Here is a 27,695-nt window from a genome sequence, read left to right as displayed (position 1 = left end):
GACGTGAGGTTCAGCTTCTTCAGCCTTTCCTCGTAGCTCATACCTCTCAATTCCGGGACAAGTCTGGTGGTATACTGCTGAATTTTCTCTAACTTTGTCTAGTGTTTAACTAGATATGGGCTGCAGGCAGGAGCTGCATATTCCAGGACTGGTCTGACATAAGTGGTATACAGGATCCTGAACGATTCCTTACACAAGTCTCTAAAGGCAGTTCTTATGTTTACCAACCTAGCATATGCAGCTGATGATATCCTTTTGATGTGGGCCCCTGGGGACAGGTTTGGTGTGATATCAACCTCCAGATCTTTCTCTCTATTAGACTCTTGCAGGATTTCACCTCCCAGATGATACCTTGTGTTGTTGCTCCTTGATGTGTGTGTGTGTGTGTGTGTGTGTGTGTGTGTGTGTGTGTGTGTGTGTGTGTGTGTGTGTGTGTGTGTGTGTGTGTGTGTGTGTGTGTGTGTGTGTGTGTGTGTGTGTTTTCCTTCAGCGTTACGGTCACTCTTTGTATTGCATTACAGTACTTTACAAAACCTTACAGCTGTATTGCACTGTATTGCATTATATCCCTGCTAATATTCGCTCCATTTAGCAGCAACATTTACAGCGTCATTCCCAGAGTTTCTGTACGACGTGGTGCCCAAATGATCACCATTTGACCACCTTGATGATTTACTGTTTACATTATTCACTTACCTATTTTTTTTTAAGGAAGATGAGCTACGGCTCTTGGGCCCCCGCCCCTCGACCACGAAGCGACAGGTATATAAATTCCCCAGAGCCTATTTGAGCTATTTTATATTGTATTTTATATTTTATATTTATATTATATTATATTATATTTTATATTATATTATATTTTATATTTTATATTTTATATTTATATCTATTTTATATTGCAACAATGTGTCAGTTGCAGTTATTGAGTCTGAATATATTCAGATATTCATATATTTGAATATAAAATATTCAAAATATATTCAAAATATATAGGCTAAAATACTTTTTTTTTTTTAGAGTTTTGAACTGCTGTGTTGAAATATTATAATCAGGAACTTGAGCCTGCAATTAACTATATTGTCTTCTGCCTGAACTGTGTCTCCTGTTGCTTGTGTCTCCTGGTGCTTGTGTCTCCTGTTGCTTGTGTCTCCTGTTGTTTGTGTCTCCTGTTGCTTGTGTCTCCTGTTGCTTGTGTCTCCTGTTGCTTGTGTCTCCTGTTGCTTGTGTCTCCTGTTGCTTGTGTCTCCTGTTGCTTGTGTCTCCTGTTGCTTGTGTCTCCTGTTGCTTGTGTCTCCTGTTGCTTGTGTCTCCTGTTGCTTGTGTCTCCTGTTGCTTGTGTCTCCTGTTGCTTGTGTCTCCTGTTGTTTGTGTCTCCTGGTCGTCTCCTCCCTCCAATACTTGACTCTGTATTCATGTATTACTCTGCAGGTATGTATTAGTATATATATATATATATATATATATATATATATATATATATATATATATATATATATATATATATATATATATACATACATACATATATATATATACATACACATACATACATATATTACACTGATCTCATGTATTATCTACAGTTAATTTCCATATCTTAGTATTAAGTATTACTTAGTTGTATTACTTGTTTAAACCCAACCTTTTTATTAAGTATGACTTCTTTAACCCTAAACACGTGTTTCGAAATTTGCCTGAAACCCATAGATTATGTTTTTATGAATACAGATTATAATTATTATTTTATTATTATTATTATTATTAAGAATTTTTTTAAGTATTATTTTATTATTATTATTTTCTTACAAGTTTGTTTCTATATCTATGTTTCGATGCATAGCAGACAGAAAACGGGGAGTTTATTTTGTATTTCCTTGAATTCCCGTTATCCTATACCCTGCTACCAACGATAGTCTGGTAGAAACGATATCCTGCTGACATCGATTGTCTGCTAGAAACTATAGCCTTCTAGCGTCTATATTCTGCTAGGAACGATAGCCTGCTAGCATTGATAGCCTGCTGGTAACGATAGCCTGTTAGCAACGATAACCTGTTAACAACGACAACCTGTTAGCAACAATAACCTGCTAACAAAGATAACATACCACTGATATCCTGGCAGCAACGATAGCCTGTTAACATCGATAGTCTACTAACAACGAAAGCTTATTGATATCCTGCCTAGCAACGATCGCCGGCTAGCAATCACAGGCTCCTATCAACGATAGCCGGCTAGCAACGATTCCCCCACGGTGTTTGCATGCGACAAGTCTACAGGTGTTTTATGGACGCCTTTCTCAGTGATTGTGTTGACGCTGTCTACGTTATTGACGGCGTTTGTCCCCCCTGTCGTTGGACAGGAGGACAGCGTTTGTCCTCCTGTCGTTGGCCAGGAGGACAGCGTTTGTCCCCCCTGTCGTTGGACAGGAGGACAGCGTTTGTCCTCCTGTCGTTGGCCAGGAGGACAGCGTTTGTCCCCCCTGTCGTTGGACAGGAGGACAGCGTTTGTCCCCCCTGTCGTTGGACAGGAGGACAGCGTTTGTCCTCCTGTTTGTCTTACACATGGCACAAACACATGGCAAATGTTGTCTGCATATGTACATGCCTGTACAAATCTGTGTGTTTATATGTATATATGTGTGTCTATTTCGACGACATTTCCTACTGGAAATGTCCTGACAGCAGGAAATGCATGGGTGACCTGCTGCATGGGTAACAGCTTCTCCCCCCGTGTCAACCTACCCTGGCTTTGCGCCCTGGAGAGGCCACTCCAGACCGACAACCAGAGCGCAACTCCATAGTCTCCTGAGACTGTTGGATGTCTGCCGTGTGTCTGTATGTGGATTTATTCAATTATGTGCCTTCTGCTTGCATTTATGTCAATCATTGATCAGTGTTAATCAGGTTATATACATATGCATACGTGAATACATGAACTCACGTAGCACAAGGCCTTCATGTATGCAAATGAACCAATCCTCACGCGCGTTCATTCATAGTTAGAGTGGCAGAGAGCAGGCAGGCAGGCAGGCAGGCAGGCAGGCAGGCAGGCAGGCAGGCAGGCAGGCAGGCAGGCAGGCAGGCAGGCAGGCAGGCAGGCAGGGAGCAGTGACGTGGTTATCGCAAAAGTTAAACGTAATTTATTACGTTTAACTTATGTTTAATTATTTAATTTAACCTCCCCCACCCAGCGGAGGGGGGGGGGGGGAGGGAATTAATATGATAAACGACGAGAGGAAGCAGAGAGAAAAATGATGGAGAAATAAAAAGTAATAATAGAACAGAAGCGCCAAGTCAGTATGACTATATAGCACTTGGAAAGGATGAGGATAAAGATTTGGGATGAGGACGGAGGGGGATGGAATGGTGCCCAACCACATGGACGGTCGGGAATTGAACACCGACCTGCATGAAGCGAGACCGTCGCTCGACCGTCCACCCCAAGTAGATGGACAAACAAAATCAGAGGAAAAAAATGGGGATAAGTGGTGGGGAAACGGAGAGAGGGTTGGGGGAAAAAAGAGAGCAGTGGGGAAAGCGCCGTGAGGGGAGATAAATGGCTTAGTTATATATTTTATCCCCAGTGGCTGACCTACCTGGCCCCTGCCCCCCAGGCCTCGGCCCCCGGCCCGCGCACCCATAATCCACTCGCGTTACACCCTCGCTATATTACTCCAGTTTGAACCTTACACAAATTAATTTATGGGCGGGTAATAAAGACTCAGGAAATGGCAGGTTCTGAGCCTTGTGTTCTGCTACCTTAAGAGCTCTTATCCCATCTCAGTTCATTTTAAAGCCTATATATCTTAATTTTTTGTCCTATTGATTTCTGTTCCGGAATACCTGGCTCTAGTGAGCAGAACACTCATGATGCTTTACTTGTGGGTGTTGCTGAACCTCTGCCAGATATGTCTCACCATGTGTTACTCTATGTGTTACTCTCTCTCTCTCTCTCTCTCTCTCTCTCTCTCTCTCTCTCTCTCTCTCTCTCTCTCTCTCTCTCTCTCTCTCTCTCTCTCTCTCTCTCTCTCTCTCTCTCTCTCTCTCTCTCTCTCTCTCTCTCTCTCTCTCTCTCTCTCTCTCTCTCTCTCTCTCTCTCTCTCTCTCTCTCTCTCTCTCTCTCTCTCTCTCTCTCTCTCTCTCTCTCTCTCTCTCTCTCTCTCTCTCTCTCTCTCTCTCTCTCTCTCTCTTTCTCTCTCTCTTTAAGCCCTGCTCAAACTCCTGTAGGTTCCCTCACTGTTTCTGAGAACACTTCGCTGTATTTCATAAACAACTGTGAGTAAGAGGAAATAATCTCGCAAGATTTAAAACTGTGGCAATTTCTGACTGGTTCTGTAGGCGCTATAAGCGTCTCTGTCCTGACTGGTCAACAAGAGCGGCTCGCACCTGTACTATCCCCAACAAGAGCGGTTCGCAGCTGTACTATCCCCAACAAGAGCGGCTCGCACCTGTACTATCCCCAACAAGAGCGGCTCGCACCTGTACTATCCCCAACAAGAGCGGCTCCATTAATATTCTAACACCAACAAGGCCGTAAATCTTGGCCTCCACCGGCATCAACACGCCTCTCGACTCCCCCAAGAACGTAAACCAAAATGATGGTGGTTCGGTTCCGGGTCGGTCCATCAACCTCCCGGTCTCAACTGATCCTCCGTTTGCCCGGGGAATATTAATATCACATTAGAGGAGGCTGGGGAGTGACGGGGGGGAGAGAGACATCTCTACACACCTCTTACCTGTCCTGCTCCATCCAGTCCTCTCTCGTCCTTCTGTCGCAGCATCCACATCCTCCTATGTCTCGTCCTCTTCCACCTCTTCCTCAACCTCTACCTCCATCTCCTCTTTCGTCTCCTCTTCCACTCGCACCTCATCATCTCCGACCTCTCCCGTAGCGTGGTTTAAAAGATCCATTGTTCAGTAGGAGCTGCCATTATGAAGCTCAATATAAAATGATGGTTGTGCGGTTAACTACGCCTCTGAACCTTCACCCTGCCATCACTCAGACCAAGCACCCGGCAGCCGACTCCACATAGTCCATTTGGGGAGAGTGGATGATGGCCGGATGAGGGGGAAGGGTGCGGAGAGGTGGACAAAGAGAGAGAGAGCGGTGGAGAGTAAGAGTGCCAGAGTGAAAGAACTGGTGAAGAGCGGAGGGAGAGAGTGGTGGAGGGTAAGAGACAGCTACAAGTGTATTGATAGTTGCTGTGTTGACGGAGTGTTAATACCTCCTGCTTCCCATAGTTCACGTCCTGATGTTGGCCGGGCAGGCTGTAGCTCCTGGGCCTCTGACCTAGTGTTATCCGAGCAACCAATAGCTCTTGGGCGCCAGACTTGGTGTTGTCGGAGCAGCCAATAGCTCCTGGACCCTTGATTTGGTGTTATACAGGCAATTAGCAGCTCCTGGGCCCCAGATCTGGTGTTGACCGAACAGCCAAGTGTCCTTTGTTAGTCTGTGTCCCAGGACATTGCCTCTTGCATGCTTGTACTCACATGTTAAGTATTCAGAGTGAAGTATGTCCGTGTGGCTCCGGGGTGGACGACCCTCACACAGGAGGTCGACTAGTTACTCTCGGCTCTCACATAAACCATCTTATTAATAAGGATAAAATACCTGAAATCCTTGCACTCTATCCATATTTCGCTTCCAGTAGATAAACGATATATGAGATAAAGAAACGAGTAGTTTATTTTGAAGACTAATAATAACAAACAGCAGCTCCCCTATGACTATAATATCTCCATTGCTCAAACAATTATGTATTAGCGATAAGACTTACAATTAATGTATAATGATTAGCTGTAAATATATAGCTATTGAAATAGAACATTATATGTAAAGAGCTGTTATAATAATCATGAGGTATGAAGGATAGATGTAATTGTTTATGTAATCATCACCGTTGAGGTCTGATAAAGACCTTTGTAATCCTTTTTGCGCTACCGCTCACAGGATGAGTATGGGGTGCACAATAAACTAGTCGCCTCTGGCGACAACAATGAAAATCAACTAGCTGGGCGCAGCTCAGTAGTGCACCTCAGCAGTGACAGTATGTGAAGTCTTGAATAATGAGTTGTAGTGAACTATATATTTCAGCAATATTTATGGTTCCTAGTAATGTGAAACATATCATTAATGTGTAGTGACTGACACTGGCGAATTCACGTGAAGAATATAAGAGTGTAGAGTTATTTTATGGTGGCGTCTTGATGTGGTATACACCATAGGGGTATTGTGAGAGACACCTGGTGAGTGTGACTTGTGATTGGTGAAGTGTCTTCTCTGGCCCGAGGGCAGGAGGCAGACCATAGAGTTTTCTCCTCAAGGGCTCTCGGCCTTATGGTGAGGACTAGGGGCATTGATGGCCCGGGGCACTGCTGGCCCGGGGCACTGCTGGCCCGGGGCACTGCTGGCCCGGTCACTGCTGGCCCGGGGCACTGCTGGCCCGGGGCACTGATGGCCCCGGTCACTGCTGGCCCGGGGCACTGCTGGCCCGGGGCACTGATGGCCCCGGTCACTGCTGGCCCGGGGCACTGCTGGCCCGGGGCACTGCTGGCCCCGGTCACTGCTGGCCCGGGGCACTGATGGCCCAGGGCACTGCTGGCCCGGGGCACTGATGGCCCAGGGCACTGCTGGCCCGGGGCACTGCTGGCCCCGGTCACTGCTGGCCCGGGGCACTGATGGCCCAGGGCACTGCTGGCCCGGGGCACTGATGGCCCAGGGCACTGCTGGCCCACAACACAATATCCCTTCTTTATTTTGTTACTCTTCCTGTTGGGCAGTTGACGTGGCGACAATAATCTCGTTGTTACAGAACTAAGTAAATTCATAGTCAGTCACTCCATGACTCGCCGTGCCGAGGGCGCTCTATAAAAGCTACACCTTTACAGGTGAATGTTTTAGAGACTTGACTCTGAGCACGACGCGATGGTCGTACCCACTGTGAACCCCAGCACCATAAACATTTATCACATGACCTCATATACAAACACGTTTATGACCGTAATTTAAATAAAAATCAGTAAAACTAGAGTTTTCAGAATAAATCAGAAACGATGCCTAAAATACACTAGATTTAAAAAACAATACACTAAATTATTTTTATTGGCATAATTTGTATTATTATTATCGTTATTCTTGGTATGATTAATTGCCTACAGTCATATGAGTACCTGTCTTGCCCAAACTGTGCGGGCTGCCCGGTAATGTCCGTGACTGAGTGCGAAGATCACTTCATAACGATCTATTAACGCTATGATCAAATGAGACTCTTCCTCCCACTCTACCATATATTTGAGGCTACTTAGTAAATCGTTAGACTTTAAGAAGAGAATGTAGAACATATCTTGAGGTTATCTTGAGATGATTTCGGGGCTTTTTAGTGTCCCCGCGGCCCGGTCCTCGACCAGGCCTCCACCCCCAGGAAGCAGCCCGTGACATCTGACTAACACCCAGGTACCTATTTTACTGCTAGGTAACAGGGGCATAGGGTTGAAAGAAACTCTCCCCATTGTTTCTCGCCGGCGCCCGGGATCGAACCCGGGACCATAGGATCACAAGTCCAGCGTGCTGTCCGCTCGGTCGACCAGCTCCCGACCGGCTTCAGTAAAACAGCATGCTGAAGCTTTGTGCCGGATGTGCAACCTGATTATTGTTTCTTCACCGCACTTGCGAGTCTCAAGATGGCGGCACCAGGTGTAATCCGACGAGGAACTACCGCGATCAACAGAGAGCCTCAACAAAGACCAACTTTAGGCAAGAAGCCTCGTAACTCTTTAAGCTAGACTCGATCCGAATGGAGCCTGGCAATAGACCGTTCAAAGAGTTACTGAAAGTCTTCTGCTTTCACCTTAAGGCAGGACTCGGTTAACAGGTCCGGCGTCAAGAATGTGTGATGTATGCAGTGAGATGAACAGTGACAGGTCATAAACAAGGGCTCCTACAGTGAGATGAACAGTGACAGGTCATAAACAAGAGCTCCTACAGTGAGATGAACAGTGACAGGTCGTAAACAAGGGCTCCTACAGTGAGATGAACAGTGACAGGTCATAAACAAGGGCTCCTACAGTGAGATGAACAGTGACAGGTCATAAACAAGATCCCATTCAAGGGTCCAGGACGATCCGAAACGTCGTCACTTTCATTTGATTTCCCACGAGTGACTTGTTCACTTGTTTCACACACGTTGTTGTGACTAATCCTTTGCGTCACCTTAAATAACTTTACACTACCTTCTTAAGTAAAGACAAATCCAATTTGTTTTTAAATGTGTTTTTAAAATCGAGTTTATTGTTAATTCAGAGATGGGGGGAATTCGTAACACTGACTTGTTTTCACGACACTCAGCCCAAGTTCTCCCTACAAGATCAATACACGAAATGTAACTACAGTAGTTAACGGCTGAGCGCAAAAATAGCTTACCAGATTTTTTGTGACATTTAGGAAATGTTGTCTGTAACACTAGAGCAGCTCAAGGCACACTAGAGCAGGTCAAGGCACAGTAGAGCAGCTCAAGGCACACTAGAGCAGCTCAAGGCACACTAGAGCAGCTCAAGGCACACAAGAGCAGCTCAAGGCACACAAGAGCAGCTCAAGGCACACTAGAGCAGCTCAAGGCACACTAGAGCAGCTCAAGGCACACTAGAGCAGCTCAAGGCACACTAGAGCAGCTCAAGGCACAGTAGAGCAGCTCAAGGCACACCAGAGCAGCTCAAGGCACACAAGAGCAGCTCAAGGCACACCAGAGCAGCTCAAGGCACACTAGAGCAGCTCAAGGCACACAAGAGCAGCTCAAGGCACACAAGAGCAGCTCAAGGCACACCAGAGCAGCTCAAGGCACACCAGAACAACTCAAGGCACACTAGAGCAGCTCAAGGCACACTAGAGCAGCTCAAGGCACACTAGAGCAGCTCAAGGCACACAAGAGCAGCTCAAGGCACACTAGAGCAGCTCAAGGCACACCAGAACAACTCAAGGCACACTAGAGCAGCTCAAGGCACACTAGAGCAGCTCAAGGCACACTAGAGCAGCTCAAGGCACACAAGAGCAGCTCAAGGCACACTAGAGCAGCTCAAGGCACACTAGAGCAGCTCAAGGCACAGTAGAGCAGCTCAAGGCACACCAGAGCAGCTCAAGGCACACAAGAGCAGCTCAAGGCACACCAGAGCAGCTCAAGGCACACTAGAGCAGCTCAAGGCACACCAGAACAACTCAAGGCACACTAGAGCAGCTCAAGGCACACTAGAGCAGCTCAAGGCACACCAGAGCAGCTCAAGGCACACAAGAGCAGCTCAAGGCACACTAGAGCAGCTCAAGGCACACTAGAGCAGCTCAAGGCACACAAGAGCAGCTCAAGGCACACAAGAGCAGCTCAAGGCACACCAGAGCAGCTCAAGGCACACCAGAACAACTCAAGGCACACTAGAGCAGCTCAAGGCACACTAGAGCAGCTCAAGGCACACTAGAGCAGCTCAAGGCACACAAGAGCAGCTCAAGGCACACTAGAGCAGCTCAAGGCACACCAGAACAACTCAAGGCACACTAGAGCAGCTCAAGGCACACTAGAGCAGCTCAAGGCACACTAGAGCAGCTCAAGGCACACAAGAGCAGCTCAAGGCACACTAGAGCAGCTCAAGGCACACTAGAGCAGCTCAAGGCACAGTAGAGCAGCTCAAGGCACACCAGAGCAGCTCAAGGCACACAAGAGCAGCTCAAGGCACACCAGAGCAGCTCAAGGCACACTAGAGCAGCTCAAGGCACACCAGAACAACTCAAGGCACACTAGAGCAGCTCAAGGCACACTAGAGCAGCTCAAGGCACACCAGAGCAGCTCAAGGCACACTAGAGCAGCTCAAGGTACACTAGAGCAGCTCAAGGCACACAAGAGCAGCTCAAGGCACACAAGAGCAGCTCAAGGCACACAAGAGCAGCTCAAGGCACACCAGAACAACTCAAGGCACAGTAGAGCAGCTCAAGGCAAGCAGGTAAGGGCCCCATAACACCAACACTCCGGAGATCATCAATGTGCATGCAAACACAGACAATCAGAATTAATATGACATCTGAAGCTCAGTGTAACTCTCAGAGGAATATATTGTAACGAGATTAACTCCCACTGCCGTTCTCTAGGGAAAGTGGAGGGGAAATTAACCTGTCACTTACAAGTGTCGGGGTTTACAGTTTCAGGAGCCAGCAAGCTAATTTACAGAGGCTCAGCGGCTCTGAATGAGTCAAAACACAAGAGCTGCAGCTAAAACGGAGTAAATTTATTTACAATTGAGTTGTATACAAAGAGTTACGCACAGAGGCAGGCCATCGCGCTCTACACGTGAAGCAATCAACTTACTGACTGGAAACTCGCGATAGCAGCAGAGGGAGTGGAGGTGAGTACCTGGCAGACTTGTAGAGGCTAGCAGGTACAATGGCAACACTTAGAGGCTAGCAGGTACGATGGCAACACTTAGAGGCTAGCAGGTACGATGGCAACACTTAGAGGCTAGCAGGTACGATGGCACCACTTAGAGGCTGGCAGGTACGATGGCAACACTTAGAGGCTAGCAGGAACGATGGCAACACTTAGAGGCTGGCAGGTATGATGGCAACACTTAGAGGCTAGCAGGTACGATGGCAACACTTAGAGGCTAGCAGGTACGATGGCAACACTTAGAGACTAGCAGGTACGATGGCAACACTTAGAGGCTAGCAGGTACGATGGCAACACTTAGAGGCTAGCAGGTACCATGGCACCACTTAGAGGCTAGCAGGTACGATAGCAACACTTAGAGGCTAGCAGGTACGATGGCAACACTTAGAGGCTATCAGGTACGATGGCACCACTTAGAGGCTAGCAGGTACGATGGCAACACTTAGAGGCTAGCAGGTACCATGGCACCACTTAGAGGCTAGCAGGTACGATGGCAACACTTAGAGGCTAGCAGGTACAATGGCAACACTTAGAGGCTAGCAGGTACGATGGCAACACTCAGAGACTAGCAGGTACGATGGCAACACTCAGAGACTAGCAGGTACGATGGCAACACTCAGAGACTAGCAGGTACGATGGCAACACTCAGAGACTAGCAGGTACCATGGCAACACTTAGAGGCTAGCAGGTACGATGGCAACACATATAAACTAGCAGATACGATGGCAACACTTAGAGGCTAGCAGGTACGATGGCAACACTTAGAGGCTGGCAGGTACGATGGCAACACTCAGAGACTAGCAGGTACGATGGCAACACTCAGAGGCTGGCAGGTACGATGGCAACACTTAGAGGCTGGCAGGTACGATGGCAACACTTAGAGGCTAGCAGGTACGATGGCAACACTCAGAGACTAGCAGGTACGATGGCAACACTCAGAGGCTGGCAGGTACGATGGCAACACTTAGAGGCTGGCAGGTACGGTGGCAACACTTAGAGGCTAGCAGGTACCATGGCACCACTTAGAGGCTAGCAGGTACGATGGCAACACTTAGAGGCTGGCAGGTACGATGGCAACACTTAGAGGCTGGCAGGTACGATGGCAACACTTAGAGGCTGGCAGGTACGATGGCAACACTTAGAGGCTAGCAGGTACGATGGCAACACTTAGAGGCTGGCAGGTACGATGGCAACACTTAGAGGCTGGCAGGTACGATGGCAACACTTAGAGGCTGGCAGGTACGATGGCAACACTTAGAGGCTGGCAGGTACGATGGCAACACTTAGAGGCTGGCAGGTACGATGGCAACAATAGCTGGAAACAGGCACTTGCTCTAAGATTCCTGATTTTGCCATGGTCAAGAGGATCAATGTCGTCTTGTGACCAAACATGCTAAGTATTCTTGAATGTATAGATTACTGTATGTATAGACTACTATATGTATAGACTACTGTATGTAGAGACTAGTGTATGCATAGACAACTGTATGTAGAGACTACTGGGGCGGTACAGGTGTCGACATGTCCCGGGAACTGCCGGAGCTCAGGCTCTCTCCTGGAAGGCTTTCCCCAGTGCTTTCTTTAACAACACTGACCGCGTTGAAGGTCATTCCTGCTGGTAGGCTTGGCAGGTCAGTGAGTGCCATGGTACCAGTGGTCTACGTCCTCGGCTCACAACCTAGGTTTAATCCCCGGGTAGGACGGTTGGATACCTTTCCCTTTCATCTGATGCCAACTATCTAGTAGGCAATTAGATACCCGGGAGTTAGGCAACTGTTGTGGGTTGCATCCTGGGGAGGGTCAGTAATTGATCTAGAAGGGGGGGGGGGTATATATTTACGAGCAGGACGGATAGAAATCAATTTCTATTTTCATAGAAATGGAAATCTCCATTAGAAATCCATAGAAATCAATAATTCTCTCCATAGAAATACATTTCTATGGAGGGAATTACGGAATAATTTATCCACATTTGTATATGCAATCCCAGTTTTAGATGTAGTGGAAAATGTTAATGTATCGGGTATAGGAAGCTGCAACACTGTGACTTTTAAGCTCAATATGTAAGACAGCAATAATGTTTCTCACATTGGGGTCATATTTTTATCTAGTGTAGCATTTCTTATTTTATATATGAAAACATACGTTAATTCTTCTTATTTGTTAAGTGATGTTAAATGTAAAACTAAATTGCTGCTGTTGCTAGTCCTTTGTTGGTGAGCTTAATCGGCGGCGCTGTTTACCTCTGGCGGAGCGCGGAGCACCTATTCTATGCCTCAACTTTCACTTTCATCCTTATTGCTATTCCGTCAATCAATTTGCTGTTAACTCCCACATAAAACATATCTTTGGACCTCTGTCACATCTTTTCCTCACTCGTCATTTTGGGGAGGGTAGTAGTGTAGTAGAGCGACTCAGCGCTACATCTGGCCGGCGCACATTCTTGGCCGCCAGCACTCTAGGCTGAGTCTTCCCTCTGCTTGGCATCGCTACTCCTGTTTGTGTAGGTATCGTCCGCTCCATCACAGACACACGCACACTCTCACACACACACACACACACACACACACACACACACACACACACACACACACACACACACACACACCCACACACACACACACACACACACACACACACACACACACACACACACACACACACACACACACACACACACACACACACACACACACACACCAGTGAACTACATGAATTTCAGTACGATTTAGACCTGTAGTTTTGTGTATGACCCTCTGTCCTGTAGTAATGAATACGAGCAGCACCTCACTTAATAACTCTCAATTGAATTACTCAGATTAGGTAAAAATTGTATATTTTGTATATGCATAAAGATGTTAATGATACATATTGTGAGACTTATCAATAAGTGCAGTCAGACGAAGAAGCTGTTGAAGATAACTCTACTCAGTCTTAAATGTAAATATAATAGGAGCAACTTGGGAAGTGAGTCCCTGAACTAAACACTGGGTGGGGGATTAACACCTACCTACACAGTGGCCAGAGAGGTTTACAGGTGTAATTAAGACCAGACTCAGCAAGACGAAACTGAGTTACGGCCATCTGACGATGTTCCTCTCTCTCTGTGCCAAGTATTCTTTTCTTACTGCCTGCCGCAGTTGTGTGTGTGTGTGTGTGTGTGTGTGTGTGTGTGTGTGTGTGTGTGTGTGTGTGTGTGTGTGTGTGTGTGTGTGTGTGTGTGTGTGCGCACTGCGCTAAATGTGCATACAGCGTCGAGGATCGCCCCCCTAGACGCACCTCCCGCACATAACTTATGCAATGACTCAGTTCCTTCGTTTTTCTGATTTCATTTAAGGCTGGTTTACAGAGCTTCAATAACTTCTTCGTCTATCACGTTCCCTCACTGGTAACTTTAGCGTTCTCTGTGAATTAGCTGTGTCGTCTCTAGTTTCCATCCCCTCGTTCTCTTCTTCCTAACTTTGAGCAATGTATCCCTGTTTACTGTGTGAATTCACATTAGAATGTTCTATGTCGTTATCATGTCCTTCCTGTTCCGTCTCTCCTCCAGTGTGGCGAGGTGGTCCAGTTACCTCAGTCTTTCCTCGTAGCTCAGACCTCTCAGCTCAGGAACCAACCTTGTAGCATACTTGTACCTTTCTTTATTTTGTTTTTGTTTTCGTGTATGTTTGTATATATGTATCACGGTTGGAAATGCAACTCTTAACCACGTGGTCCAACCCCAACACTATTTATCTTGACTCACTGCTCTATGATGGTTAGTGCTCTGTTGATGTTGGGGAGATTATGTTGTGGTGGTTATACGTCCGCCCTTCTCTCGTAACTACCTTCTCCCCTTTTCCTAACTTCCTCCCTTCTTCCTATCTCCCTCGTTCTCTCCATTTCTCTCGCACCAATTAGAACGCTCATGGATCCATCAAATTACTTTTAACTACTGTAGGTTTGTGTTATGTGTACTTGCTGTGTCTCTGCGGCAGGTGTTGGTGACAGCTGCGGGTCCTTGTAGCCTCCCTCTCTCTTGACACAGTGTGTCCCCCATACAGTAATTGTGTGTCCCCCATACAGTAATTGTGTGTCCCCCATACAGTAATTGTGTGTCCCCCATACAGTAATTGTGTGTCCCCCATACAGTAATTGTGTGTCCCCCATACAGTAATTGTGTGTGGTGCCTGACACGAGTGATGGTCACTGAAGTGTGAATATGGGTGATTACCATCATCCTCAACACTCATCACTCATGTGTACCAGCAGCTGTGACAGGCTTACAGTCCTCTCACTCACACTGATCCGTGATGAGTGTTGAGGGGGGATCAGGGGGCGGGGGCCGTCAGAACATACTCGGGGCGCCGCAGAGTGGCGCTTCACACGGCCTAGTGCTTGTGTAATCATTGGGATGGCTCCCATGCGTGTGTATATCTATTTATTTGGCGGTGATATACCTGCTTGTGGAGAGTGTTCACCTCCTGATACACTTGTGCTTGAGTCTGTTATGATTCACGTTCGTTCTTTGATGAGGCCTTAATTAACATTTTGTATGTTGTATATCTATATCTATATTTTATAAATATCAGTACACTTTCCTTTTCTCTTTCCTACTCTTCCTTTATTTCCCTTTGCTCTTTCCCTTCGTCCCTTGCACACTCTCCCTACCTTTCCTTGTTGTATTCCTCTTTGTTCTCTTCCCGTTTTCCTCTCTCCCTCGTTCTTCTTTCATTCTTAAATGTGTCCCATCCCAAACCCTTATCCTGACCCCTTCCAAGTGCTATATAGTCGTAATGGTTTGGTGCTTTCCCCTGATACTTCTCTCCCCTCCTAAATATGTTGAGCTTCCCCCTTCCCCCGCCCCCCTGCCTACCCACTAATTCCCCCCCCTCCCCCGCCTACCCGCTGCTCCCCCCCCCCTGCTCCCCCCCCCTGCCTACCCACTGCTCCCTCCCCTGCCTACCCGCTGCTCCCCCCCTGCCTACCCGCTGCTCTCCCCTGCCTACCCGCTGCTCCCCCCTGCCTACCCACTGCTCCCCCCTTGACAGTAATGAGCAGTGGCAGGGAGTGTGGGGGTCCTGTCTCTCATCAGCTCCCCGGCTCCAACTCTTGCATTATTGATGTGCGGCTCTGTGGTGACTGTTGCGGTGGTGCGTAGTGGTCCGGTTGTGGTGGTGAGTAGTGGTGGTTATCTTGAGGTTATCTTGAGATGATTTCGGGGCTTATAGTGTCCCCGCGGCCCGGTCCTCGACCAGCCCTCCACCCCAAGGAAGCTGCCCGTGACAGTTGACTAACTCCTAGGTACCTATATATTGCTTGGTAACAGGGGCATCAGAGTGAAAGAAACTCTGCCCATTGTTTCTCGCCGGGGCCCGGGATCGAACCCGGGACCACAGAATCACGCGTCCAGTGTTCTGTCTGCTCAACCATTGGCTCAGCCATCACCAAGGTGGTGGTGACAGTGGTGAATTGTAGTGGTGACAATGGTGGGATTAGCGGTGACAGTGGTGGTAGTGGTAAGTGCCGGCAGTACGGTCTTGGCGTTCCTTTTTTTACGGGAATATTCCTTCGCGGGCCTTGAGCCTGTGGCTGGCCTGCTCTGTCTGACGTACGTGAGTATTACTCATACAGTGAGTGAGTATTTATGACTCATGTTGGCTTCAGTAGCCTTATGTCCCTGTGTTTGACAGCGTCTGCGTTCACTTCCGATCAGTCCTGGGTTCGATCCCCGGTCAGAGCAAGCAACCTCTCCTCATAAACAAAGACCCAAAGTCCATTCCATGCACCCGCCAAACCCCCTGTATAAGAATGGAAAACGGTTTACACACGACTCACAACTGATAACGTTCGAACACTTCCGGAACAAGTGCTTCACTGACGAATTTTGTTCGAACCACAACGCTGTAAATGCTTCACCCACGTACTACAAATACAAATAATCGCCAACAGAACCTAAACACCTAACCTAATCAGTGCCTAAATATACACAATATGCTAAAATCTAACAATATCAAGTTATATTGGAGAAAATTCCTGTTTCGAATGATCAGTATGTTAAAGTTGATGAATGCGTCTCTGGGGTAGACCGCTGGGTGTAATGGACTTGGGTTGAGGACGGGTTGAAGCGAAACGATTGCCAATATTTGTTTACGCCGGTTGCCTCTGTTCACCAAGCAGTAAATAGGTTCCAGCAAGTAAGTCAACTGTTGTGGCTTGCATCAGGTGGAGAGCCAGTGGTGGCCCTTTCATCACAAGGGCGACAGGTTATTCCCGCTCCTGAAACCAGTTGTTCTTACTGCCATGTTCATGGGGAGCCAAGCCTGGGGCCAGTGACGGTGGTGGTGACGGTGGTGGTGAAGATGACATTGTTGGTGAGTGAATGTGACGGTAGTGGTGAGTGAATGTGACGGTAGTGGTGAGTGAATGTGACGGTAGTGGTGAGTGAAGGTGACGGTAGTGGTGAGTGAGGGGTGACGGTGGTGGTGAAGATGACATTTTTGGTGAGTGAAGGTGAGAATGGTGGTGAGTAAAGGTGACTAGGTGATAACGATGTGTGGGGGTGGGCGTAGCGGAGGGGGGGAGGAGGCGATAGAAGCGTAGGGCGTCACCTACTCCAGGTAGGCGTGGGGGGGGGGGGGGGGTGATAAGGGAGGGAGGGATGGGGCCCGGCTAGAGGGAGGGGCCTCCTGTCCACTTAAAGCTGATGAAACATTTAAGTTCCGCCCCGCTCAGGACACGTGGATAGTGTCTGGAGTTCCGCCCCGCTCAGAACACGTGGATAGTGTCTGGAGTTCCGCCCCGCTCAGAACACGTGGATAGTGTCTGGAGTTCCACCCCGATCAGGACACGTGGATGGTGTCTGGAGTTCCGCCCCGCTCAGGACACGTGGATAGTGTCTGGAGTTCCGCCCCGCTCAGGACACGTGGATGGTGTCTGGAGTTCCGCCCCGCTCAGGACACGTGGATAGTGTCTGGAGTTCCGCCCCGCTCAGGACACGTGGATAGTGTCTGGAGTTCCGCCCCGCTCAGAACACGTGGATAGTGTCTGGAGTTCCGCCCCACTCAGAACACGTGGATAGTGTCTGGAGTTCCGCCCCGCTCAGAACACGTGGATAGTGTCTGGAGTTCCGCCCCGCTCAAAACACGTGGATAGTGTCTGGAGTTCCGCCCCGCTCAGAACACGTGGATAGTGTCTGGAGTTCCGCCCCGCTCAGAACACGTGGATAGTGTCTGGAGTTCCGCCCCGCTCAGAACACGTGGATAGTGTCTGGAGTTCCGCCCCGCTCAGAACACGTGGATAGTGTCTGGAGTTCCGCCCCGCTCAGAACACGTGGATAGTGTCTGGAGTTCCGCCCCGCTCAGAACACGTGGATAGTGTCTGGAGTTCCGCCCCGCTCAGAACACGTGGATAGGTGTCTGGAGTCCAGACAATAATGAGTAACATATGACATTAACAAATGACAATTGACGCTAATGTTTCGTAAAGCATTTATCTTAGGCTACTCCGACCAGTCTATGTCCGTCCTGTACACCAGACCATTCCCTCCCGGCAAAGTTGGGTGAGGGGAACCCCAAGCATCTGGCCTCCAGCTTTGGACAGACAGACAGACAGACAGAAACATTCTCTCATAGTCCTATAAGAAATTTGAGAGAATATCATAAACCTTAAGTCAACTGCTTTAAGAAATATTAACATTTACTAAGACCCGCATACAAATTTCATGGAGTCCAGTGTGAAATATTTGATGGGATTCCCCTAGAGTTTTGCATTACTCCATAATATTGTTTTCTGAGAGACCCATACAGTTGATTGAGTACTTCTTAATAATTAATTGCAATTTTTTTTATAGAAGCAGAGAGAGGGGAGGGGGTAAGAGAGGGAGAACAAGCTAGGGGGAAGGACGAAGAGAGGCTTCTTAATAATAAATCCCCCTCCCTTTCCAGCCCATTGTCGTCGTGAGGGGCCTTGGTGGGCAGTTGCTGGGCTGTGATGCTCCATGGGACAGTCGTCTGTCCTTTTGAAGCCTTATGCTCCTGCTGCTGTCTTCACTAATTATGCTGGATGTTATTTCCTCTTCGTTATGTTTCCTTTTTCCTTTTCCCCCCCTTCTTCTCCTTTCTAATTGTCATTTCTCGCCGACTTTTTGCCATTCTTGATTATTCTTACAGACATCTTCTGTTTTGACGCCCGGGTGTTTGGGGAGGCACACAATCTCACCCGTAAAACTGTGGTACCTGACGTTTCAAGCGAGGGAATACTTTTATTGTTAATCCTCGCCTTCGTCGCTGAATCCGATCTTGATGGACTGACGGTTCTTAAGGTGGCGATTGTGGGGTGTATACTCACGATGCACCCCTAGAGTAGCCCGTCTTTTCGGGTGTACTATTCTCTATTTGTGGTTTCATGGTGGGTACGGGGGCTTATTCGTGAATGAAATTATTGCCTACTCGTTTCTATACTGCCGAGTGATCCTCTTATAACTTCCCAGGCTCGTGGGGTGGGCGACCTAAGCCCACCCCACGAGTCAAGCCCACCCTCTCCTTCCTTAGGTGGCAGTTTGCCAAGGCTGATTGGAATCTATTCACCCTCCATGCTACCCTTTCCGACCTCTCCACTCTTCCTCTCCCACGAGCCCTCCTCCTTTTTCATGACACCATATTCGATGATGCCCTCCACTCTATTCCTCGCTCTACCTCCTGGGGCGCATGGAAGTGCGTTTCCTGGTGAAATGCTGACTGTACTCGGGCTGTCCGCTGTAAGCGTGCAACCTGGAAGAAACACCGACGCTGATCGACGACCGATTCTTTTATTTTATTTTGGGAGGCGAGTGCAGTGTCCTGAAGGGCCATCTGTACAGCTAAACGTGAGAGTTGGAAATCTTATGTCTTCACCGTTACGTCCGATACTCCTCTGCCCCAGATCTGGAAGAAAATCCACAAGATAGCGGGTAAGTTTGTTCCGGATGTCTCGCCAATTCTTCACCTTTGTGGTACTATTGTGGCGGATCCGGTGGCGGTCGCAACCGAACTAGGTTCCGACTTTTCGACTGTTAGTTCCGATTCTCATCTTCCTGTCTTTCATTAATCGTAAGCACATTCTTGGATCTTATCCCTTAGATTTTTGCACTCATCTCCGGCTTCCCTATAACAATCCTTTCTCTCTCTCCGAACTTTTTTTTTTTTAGTATTTACATCATTGTAGTTTGAACAAAGGTTTTCACTACCCTATAACAAGCTTGTTATGGGGGTAGTGTGGCTGTACTGACAAGGCCAATAGTACAAGATAAAAGAGTTCCTAAAAAAATGAAAAAAATAAAAAAATAAAAAAAATAAAAAATATAAAATAAAAGTGTAAAGTAGATCTCTCCGAACTTCAGTCTGTTCTCCGTCCATGCGCGTCTCGGTATATACTAAATCTGTATAACCGTATTTGGGAGTCATCATTAGTCTCCGAGGACTGGCTCCGAAGTAGTGGTTCTTCCTATTCAGAAACTAGGGTCTCTAGGGACATCCCCTAAGGACTTCTGCCCCGTTGCCCTCACGAGCTGCGTTTGCAAACTCTTTGAACGCATGGTCAATGCCCATCTGACGTGGTTCTTGGAACACTATCACCACCTCTTCCCTTCTCAATTTATCTTTCGCAAGTGCTGCAGCATGACTGATATCTTGGTGAACTCGGAGCTCTATATTCGTACTGCTTTTGCTGCAAAGACCTCTGTTGTTGCTGTCCTTTTTGACCTGGAAAAGGCATGCAACATCCCCTTGAGATACCATATTCTGTCCGAACTCCGTTCTTTTGGCCTTCGTGGTAATCTCCCTCTGTTCCTACAAAGCTTCCTCTCTAATCGTTCCTTTAGAGCGAGGCTTAAATTGGTATTTCTTTCTCTGCCTCTTTTCGGCAATATGAAGGTGTACCCCAAGGTAGTGTTCTGAGCACTACTCTTTTCCTTGTTGCCCTCAATGGTCTTCTTTCCTCCTTTCCCCTCTGGTATTTTCTCAGCGCTCTATGTCGACGATCTTACCCTTTGCTGTCGAGGTAATGACTCGCCTTTCCTTCATCGACGGCTTCAACTTATTATTGATGCCGTGTCGACTTGGGCTATCAATCATGGCTTTAAGTTCTCTACAACTAAAACTTGAGCTAAGACTTTTACTCGGAAGCAGGTCGTTCTTCGTCCCTCTTTGTCGCTTTATGGTCATCCTCTTTTGTACAAAGAGTTCTGTTAAGCTTTTGGGTTTAATCTGACACTCGTTTGTCTTCGTCACCCCATATCTCTTACCTCTGAGTTGAATAGCCTTAAGATCCCTTAACTTACTTAAGGTCTTGTCCCCATACTTCTTGGGGAGGTGAGAGGCGCACGCTCCTCTCTTTACATTCCTTTGCTTAATTCCTGCTTGATGGGGTTTTGGGAGTTCTTCTACTCCTCAAGCCCGGCCCGAGGTCAAGCTTGACTTGTGAGAGCTTGGTCCACCAGGCTGTTGCTTGGAGCAGCTCGCAGGCCCACATATTCACCACAGCCCGGTTGGTCCGGCAATCCTTGGAGTAAATTATCTAGTTTTCTCTTAAAGATGTTCACGGTTGTTCTGGCAATATTTCTTATACTCGCTGGGAGGATGTTGAATAACCGTGGACCTCTGATGTTTATAAAGTGTTCTCTGATTGTGCCTATGTGTCCTCTCTTGTACTGTCTAAACTCAATTATGGTTGTCCTGCTTACTTGTCTGCTTCTCCGTCTACTCTTTGCCGTCTTGATGTTCTGCACCATACAGGGTTGCGTCTCAGCTCTGGTGCCTTTCGTTCAACTCCTACTCTTAGCTTATACGTTGACTCTGGCTTCCTGTCTCTCCAGGACCGCCGAGATCGCTACTGTCTTCGCTACCTTGCGCGGTCTTTACAACACTCTCACTCTCGTCTATGTCGTGCTTTGACTTTTGCCCCTCCTGTGGTCCCTGTTTCCCTTCACCACCTCCCTCTTGTACGGTTGTTTCGCTTACAAGATCCTCTTTCGGTTGGTGTTACCAATATTTCTCCTCGTGTTGTACCGTTCTTGCCCCCGTGAAGGGTCCCTCCCTTCCTAAATTTTGTAATTTTTTGGCCCACATTACTAAAGCTTTTACCTCTCCTACAATTCTGAAACGCCTTTTCCTTGAACAATTTTCTTCACACTCCCGCTCCATTTCCGTCTTCACCGATGGGTCTAAGTCTGCCGACGGTGTAGGCTACTCTGTTGATTTTCCTGACCACACCTATATTTGTCGCCTGCCTCCGGAGACTAGCATCTTCACGGCAGAACTTTATGCTATTCTGTATGCTCTTCAACTGCTTTCTAGCTGTTAATCCTTCTTTGTTGTTGTAGTTGACTCTCGTAGTGGCCTCATGGCTCTGGAGTCCTTTAATCCAGTCCATCCTCTGGTAGTAGAGATTCAACAATGGCTGTTTCTTATCTCCAATAGACTTAAGAAGTGGAGTTTTGCTGGGTTCCCAGCCATATTGATGTGTCCTTAAATGAGCGTGTGGACGCTGCCGTTAAGGAGGCTATCCGCACTTATCCCATATCCTGTAAAGGAATTCATTATTCCGACTACCCAGTTATTCATTCCTCCATCCTTGCCCATTGGCCGGGTCGTTGGTCTTCTGTTACTGGTAACAAACTGTGTGCTCTTAAGAGTAGTGTGTCCCTGTGGCCTTCCTCCTACCACCGTAACCGGCAGTGGGAAACGGCTATGGCGAGGTTACATATTGGCCATACATGCTCAACTCATAGGCACTTTATGGAGCGCCGCCTTGCTCCTTATTTTCCAAACTGCTTTATCCCTCTTACGGTCGCGCATATCCTTGTTGAATGTTCGGACTTCCAGGACGTGTGTGTGTCCTGCTTCCCGACCGTCCCTCGCGGTCACTTGTCCCTCGAAAGAATTCTTGGTGAATCGGATACTTTTAATATCGTTCGTCTTATGCGCTTTTGTTCTTGTATTGGCATCCTTAGTGATATTTAGCGCCCTCTGATTATTCTGCACATTTGATGGTGCTACATAGCCTTCCCGGCTTGGTGCCTTCTTTTGATAATTACTTAATAATACATTTTCCGAGAAAAGGGGAAAAGGAGGAAGGTGGTGGCCTAGGGGAGGGCGGGAGGGGGAAGGGGAAGATGAGTGAAGAGTGGGAAAGAGGGAACAGACCCGGGTGCAGCCGGTTACACTTTCTATATATGTAAATGGAAATGTCTAGGTCGAGGTTAGAGGGGAGAGAAGGGGATGGACAATGAGATGGGGAAGAGTGGGGAATTGAGGAAGGGGTAAAAGGGAAAGAGTATGTGGAGGAGACGGGGAAAGTAGACAGGTGGAATGTGGGAGAGAGCCTCATCAGTACCAGGAGGGGCACCCCGGACACCGCCGGGTACCCCTCCTGGTACATATATATTTATAACAGATACCAAACAAAGTAAGTGTGGACGACTCACCATATAACTGGATCAGCAGCAGAAGGCACTGTAGGAGCACCACTTTGGCCATCCTTGAGGGTCACGTCGAGGCCACGTCACCAGGTAGGAGGTAACTGGTGAGTCCTGGACCTGGCGGAGAAGGTCACCAGGTGTGGAACGTCACCTGGCGTGGAAGGTCACCAGGTGTGGAAGGTCACCAGGTGTGGAAGGTCACGGTCACCAGGCTTGGAAGGTCACCAGGCGTGGAAGGTCACCGGGTTTGGAAGGTCACCAGGTGTGGAACGTCACCTGGCGTGGAAGGTCACCAGGCGTGGAAGGTCACCAGGTGTGGAAGGTCACCTGGCGTGGAAGGTCACCAGGCGTGGAAGGTCACCAGGCGTGGAAGGTCACCAGGCTTGGAAGGTCACCAGGCTTGGAAGGTCACCTGGCGTGGAAGGTCACCAGGCTTGGAAGGTCACCAGGCTTGGAAGGTCACCAGGCGTGGAAGGTCACCAGGCGTGGAAGGTCACCAGGCGTGGAAGGTCACCTGGCGTGGAAGGTCACCAGGCTTGGAAGGTCACCTGGCGTGGAAGGTCACCAGGTGTGGAAGGTCACCAGGTGAACAAGTGTTCTCGTCATCAGGTATGACTGTCTGGAGAAGTAACAGGTGGGTAAAGAGGCCAGTAGTTGACCAGCTGGGCGACCAGGTCAGCTGGGGTGATGAGGCCAGCTGGGTGATGAGGCCAGCTGGTGGGCGACCAGGCCAGCTGGGTGAAGAGGCTAATAGTTGACCAGCCGGATGGAAAGTAAACAAACAAGGCTCTGGAGATATCCGGCCAAGATATCTCCTTTTAGAATCTCCGTCTTGAGTTCGTCGTTATTTTCTTGTGTTCTATTTATAAATGAGAATTATTATCACCATAAACAAAGAGCTTGTTCTCCAGATGTCTCGCCATCATCACGCACCTCTTAAGAACTTTTCAGTGAGGTTCAACACCGTCATTGCACCAAGCTCACATTCCCTGGGGGTTTTACCAACACATCACTAATTCATTTTCAAGTTGTAAACTTACTGTTCGACTATAAACAATACCGTGTGAGACATGGGTGTGTCGAGGAACCTTCGACACCCCCACTGGGGTCCACACACAGAAAAGTCGATCACTTCAGAGAAAAGATCCTTTCGCTGTTTTCGTGCAAACACTAAACACATACACGCAAAGTTTGTGATTAATGGCGATGTAGAAACATGTATACCAGCAGTGTAATGTGTTTTATTTACATTTTAATGGAGTAGGATTTGTTAGTATACTTATGATAATGGTTCTTGGTATGTGAGACAGTTAGGAACCCATCACACGCTGGTAAACAGGACACAGTGAGGTGCAGGAGACGTCAGTGGTTCCAATGATGCGTATAATGATCCAAAATGGTCTCTGACAAACTTATAGAATCACAATACAAATACTTACACAAATGTACACAAATACACGGATATATACAAATACACGGATATATACAAATACACGGATGTATACAAATACACGGATGTATATAAAATAGGTTATTCAATGGATTTATGTAATGGACTTCTAATGCACGACAACTTATCTCTTATGATTATGTATTTATTTACATTGTTTTGTAACTATATTTGTATATTGGTTTTTGTAACTGTGACCTGGTCTAGTAAACCCAGCCACCTGGACTGGTCTGTACAGCGACGGTCTTGCTTCTTTCAGGCCGGCGTTCGATCTTCAAGGGTCCAAGGGTCCAAGGGTCCAAGGGTCCAAGGGTTAAAATCGTTCCTTCACTTATTCCCTCTATCCCAGCTCCTAACCGTAATCATAATGGCTTAGCACTTTCTCCTCACAGTCTCCGTTTCTGGTCTAATAAGGCCGTGTGTGTGTGTGTGTGTGTGTGTGTGTGTGTGTGTGTGTGTGTGTGTGTGTGTGTGTGTGTGTGTGTGTGTGTGTATTCATCTAGCTGTTGAGCTCTGCTCTTTCGGCCCGTCTCTCAACTGTCAATCAACAGTCAATTTTATTTTTTTCAACTCCCCTCCCCCCAGGAAGCAGTTTGTAACAGCTATCTAACTCCCAGGTACCTATTTACTGCTAGGTAACAGGGACATCAGGATGAAAGAAACTCTGCCCACTTGTTTTCCGCCATTCCCGGGGATCGAACCCGGTCCCCTGGATTACGATTCCTGAGTGCTGTCCACTGAGCCATCAGGCGCCACGCAAACTGTGTGTGTGTGTGTGTGTGTGTGTGTGTGTGTGTGTGTGTGTGTGTGTGTGTGTGTGTGTGTGTGTGTGTGCGTAATTTCCTAAGTGTAATTACAGGATAAGAGCTACGCTCGTGGTATCCCGTCTTCCCAGTACTCTTTATCATATAACGCTTCCACCACCTTCTCACTTAGCTTGTTCCAACCGTCTACCACTCTGTTTGCAAAAGAAAACTTTCTAATATTTTTTCGGCACCTTTGTTTCCTTAGCTTGAATCTGTGTCCTCTTGTTCGTGAAGTTGCTGGTTTCAGGAATTCCTTTTTGTCAATTTGGTCGATTCCTGTTAGTATTTTGTAAGTGGTGATCATATCACCTCTCTTGTCTTCTAGTTTTGGCATGCTTATCGCCTCTAGTCTCTCCTCGTAACTCTTGTTTATCAGTTCCGGAAGCCATTTTGTAGCATGGCGTTGCACCTTTTCCAGTTTATGTGCTTCTTGAGATTTGGGCTCCATACAACTGCTGCATATTCCAGTTTTGGTCTCACAAAGGTCATGAACAGTTTCTTTAGTATTTCACCATCCATATAATTAACAGCAAGTCTGAAGTTGGTAAGCGACGCACACGGCTCCTCTCACAATGTTCTTTATGTGTTCCTCTGGCGACAGCTTACTATCCAAAACCACCCCCCCCCCCCTAGGTCTCCTTCTTTATTAGTGTTCTGTAATTCCATTCCACATAGTGTGTGTGTGTACTATTTGCAGTCTCCGTGGTGTAGTGGTAAGACACTCGCCTGGCGTTCCGCGAGCGCTATGTCATGGGTTCGTATCCTGGCCGGGGAGGATTTACTGGGCGCAATCCTTAACTGTAGCCTCTGTTTAACGCAACAGTAAAATGTGTACTTGGATGACAAAACGATTCTTCGCGGCGGGGATCGTATTCCAGGGACTTGACCGAAACGCTACGCGTACTAGTGGCTGTACAAGAATGTAACAACTCTTGAATATATCTCAAAAAAAAAAAAAAATTGTATTTGCATAATCGAGCTATTAGCTCTTGGACCCCATCTTTCTAATCAATTTATTTTTTGTCAATTTATTATTGTCAAAGATTAGGACTTCGCTGGCCCCTAGAGGTATTTCATGTTCCAAATTCTCGATGTCTTTTACATTCTGGGTGAAGATCAGGTCTAATAGGTTCGGCGTATCCCCTCCTCTTTCCCTTGTGTCTTCCTTCACATGTTGTGTTAGGAAATTCCTGTCTATAACATCTACTAACTTCGCTCCCCACGTTTCGTCCCTCCCCTCCATGGGGATTCCTTGTTTCCCAATTTATCTCTCCATGATTTAGGTCCCCATGATCAGCAGCTTCGCTCTTATTCTATGCGAATTGTTGCTGCCTTATGCAGTTCATCTATACATGCCTTGTTGTTGTCATCATACTCCTGCCTGGGCCTTCTACTGTTTGGTGGGGGATTGTAGATTATCAAGATCACAATCTTCTTCCCGTCCGCTCTGTGTGTGTGTGTGTGTGTGTGTGTGTGTGTGTGTGTGTGTGTGTGTGTGTGTGTGTGTGTGTGTGTGTGTGTGTGTGTACTCACCTAGTTGTACTCACGTAATTGTGCTTGCGGGGGTTGAGCTTTGGCTCTTTGGTCCCGCCTCTCAACCGTCAATCAACTGGTGTACAGATTCCTGAGCCTACCGGGCTCTATCATGTGTGTGTGTGTGTGTGTGTGTGTGTGTGTGTGTGTGTGTGTGTGTGTGTGTGTGTGTGTGTGTGTGTGTGTGTGTGTGTGTGCTCGTCTTGTATATTAATGTGTCCTGTGCATCAGAGACTCCTCGTCCGTCTTGGCAACACCTGAGTGAAATGGGCTTCAAAATTTACTTTATTGCAATCTCCATATTGGTGTTGACACGACCCCCTGATAGTTTGGTTTTGCAAAGACTCACATCTGCAACTTAAAGGTTTTCAAGGACTCGGCTTCCTTACCAACGAACGACATAGATCTTTTTCCAAAATTCAATTCATTGATTGTTTTATGCATCAATAATTTATTTTGAAATATGCTTTGTCTTGGCCATCGTATAGGCTAGTGCCTGCGATAACAGCTGAATTATAATATGGTGATCAGTCAAGTTTCAAGTTGTTCTGACTGCAAATATTTGGCCTCAGTCATTACAGTTGAGAGCGTGAACCTCCTCCTCTGTTATGGTAACTCTGCTTCTTTCATTTATGCTTAATTATGCATTAATTATATTAATTAATTAATGCATAATTAATTATGCATTAATTGTAGTAGATTGAGTCACTAGAGCACCTCGCCATCAGCTGAAGGAAAGGCGGACCCCATGAGCTGGCTTCTAACTCAAGTAGGTGCGAACACGCACACAAATAGGCTTCCACAGAGGTTTCCCTTCACCTGATGCCTCTGTTAACCTAGCAGTAAATAAGTACCTGGGAGTTAGCTGATTCAGACTGCATCCTGAGTGTGTGTATGTGTGAGAAATCGTAGTATATATAATAGAGGAAAAATAGGTAAGGAGTCAGTACATTAGACAACCGACAGATAGAAAGGCGGGGTCCAAGAGCTAGCAGCTCGATCCTGCAGGCACAAGTAGTCAATATGACTAGGCAGACAAATGGCTACTA

At 47.4% G+C, this 27,695-nt stretch overlaps 1 protein-coding gene across 4 annotated transcripts in view; it reads right to left on the bottom strand.

Annotated features, from left to right (window-relative positions):
* The window catches only part of LOC123774585 (uncharacterized), a 92,847-nt gene that overhangs the window by 49,412 nt on the left and 15,740 nt on the right, over window positions 1-27,695 (bottom strand). For 3 of the 4 annotated variants that reach the window (XM_045768972.2, XM_045768974.2, XM_045768971.2), the window contains exon 2: window positions 22,864-24,027. In XM_045768972.2, coding sequence (XP_045624928.1) covers window positions 22,864-22,915 — 52 coding nt within the window. In that variant the 5' untranslated portion in view covers window positions 22,916-24,027. The remainder of the gene's footprint in view (window positions 1-22,863; window positions 24,028-27,695) is intronic. The other variant, XM_045768973.2, reaches the window with a different exon arrangement.

Source organism: Procambarus clarkii, chromosome 51, assembly GCF_040958095.1.
Source record: "Procambarus clarkii isolate CNS0578487 chromosome 51, FALCON_Pclarkii_2.0, whole genome shotgun sequence".
NCBI classification, from domain to species: domain Eukaryota; kingdom Metazoa; phylum Arthropoda; class Malacostraca; order Decapoda; family Cambaridae; genus Procambarus; species Procambarus clarkii.
Note: the sequence above shows the minus strand (reverse complement) of the source record. Positions and strands in the feature narration are given on the sequence as shown.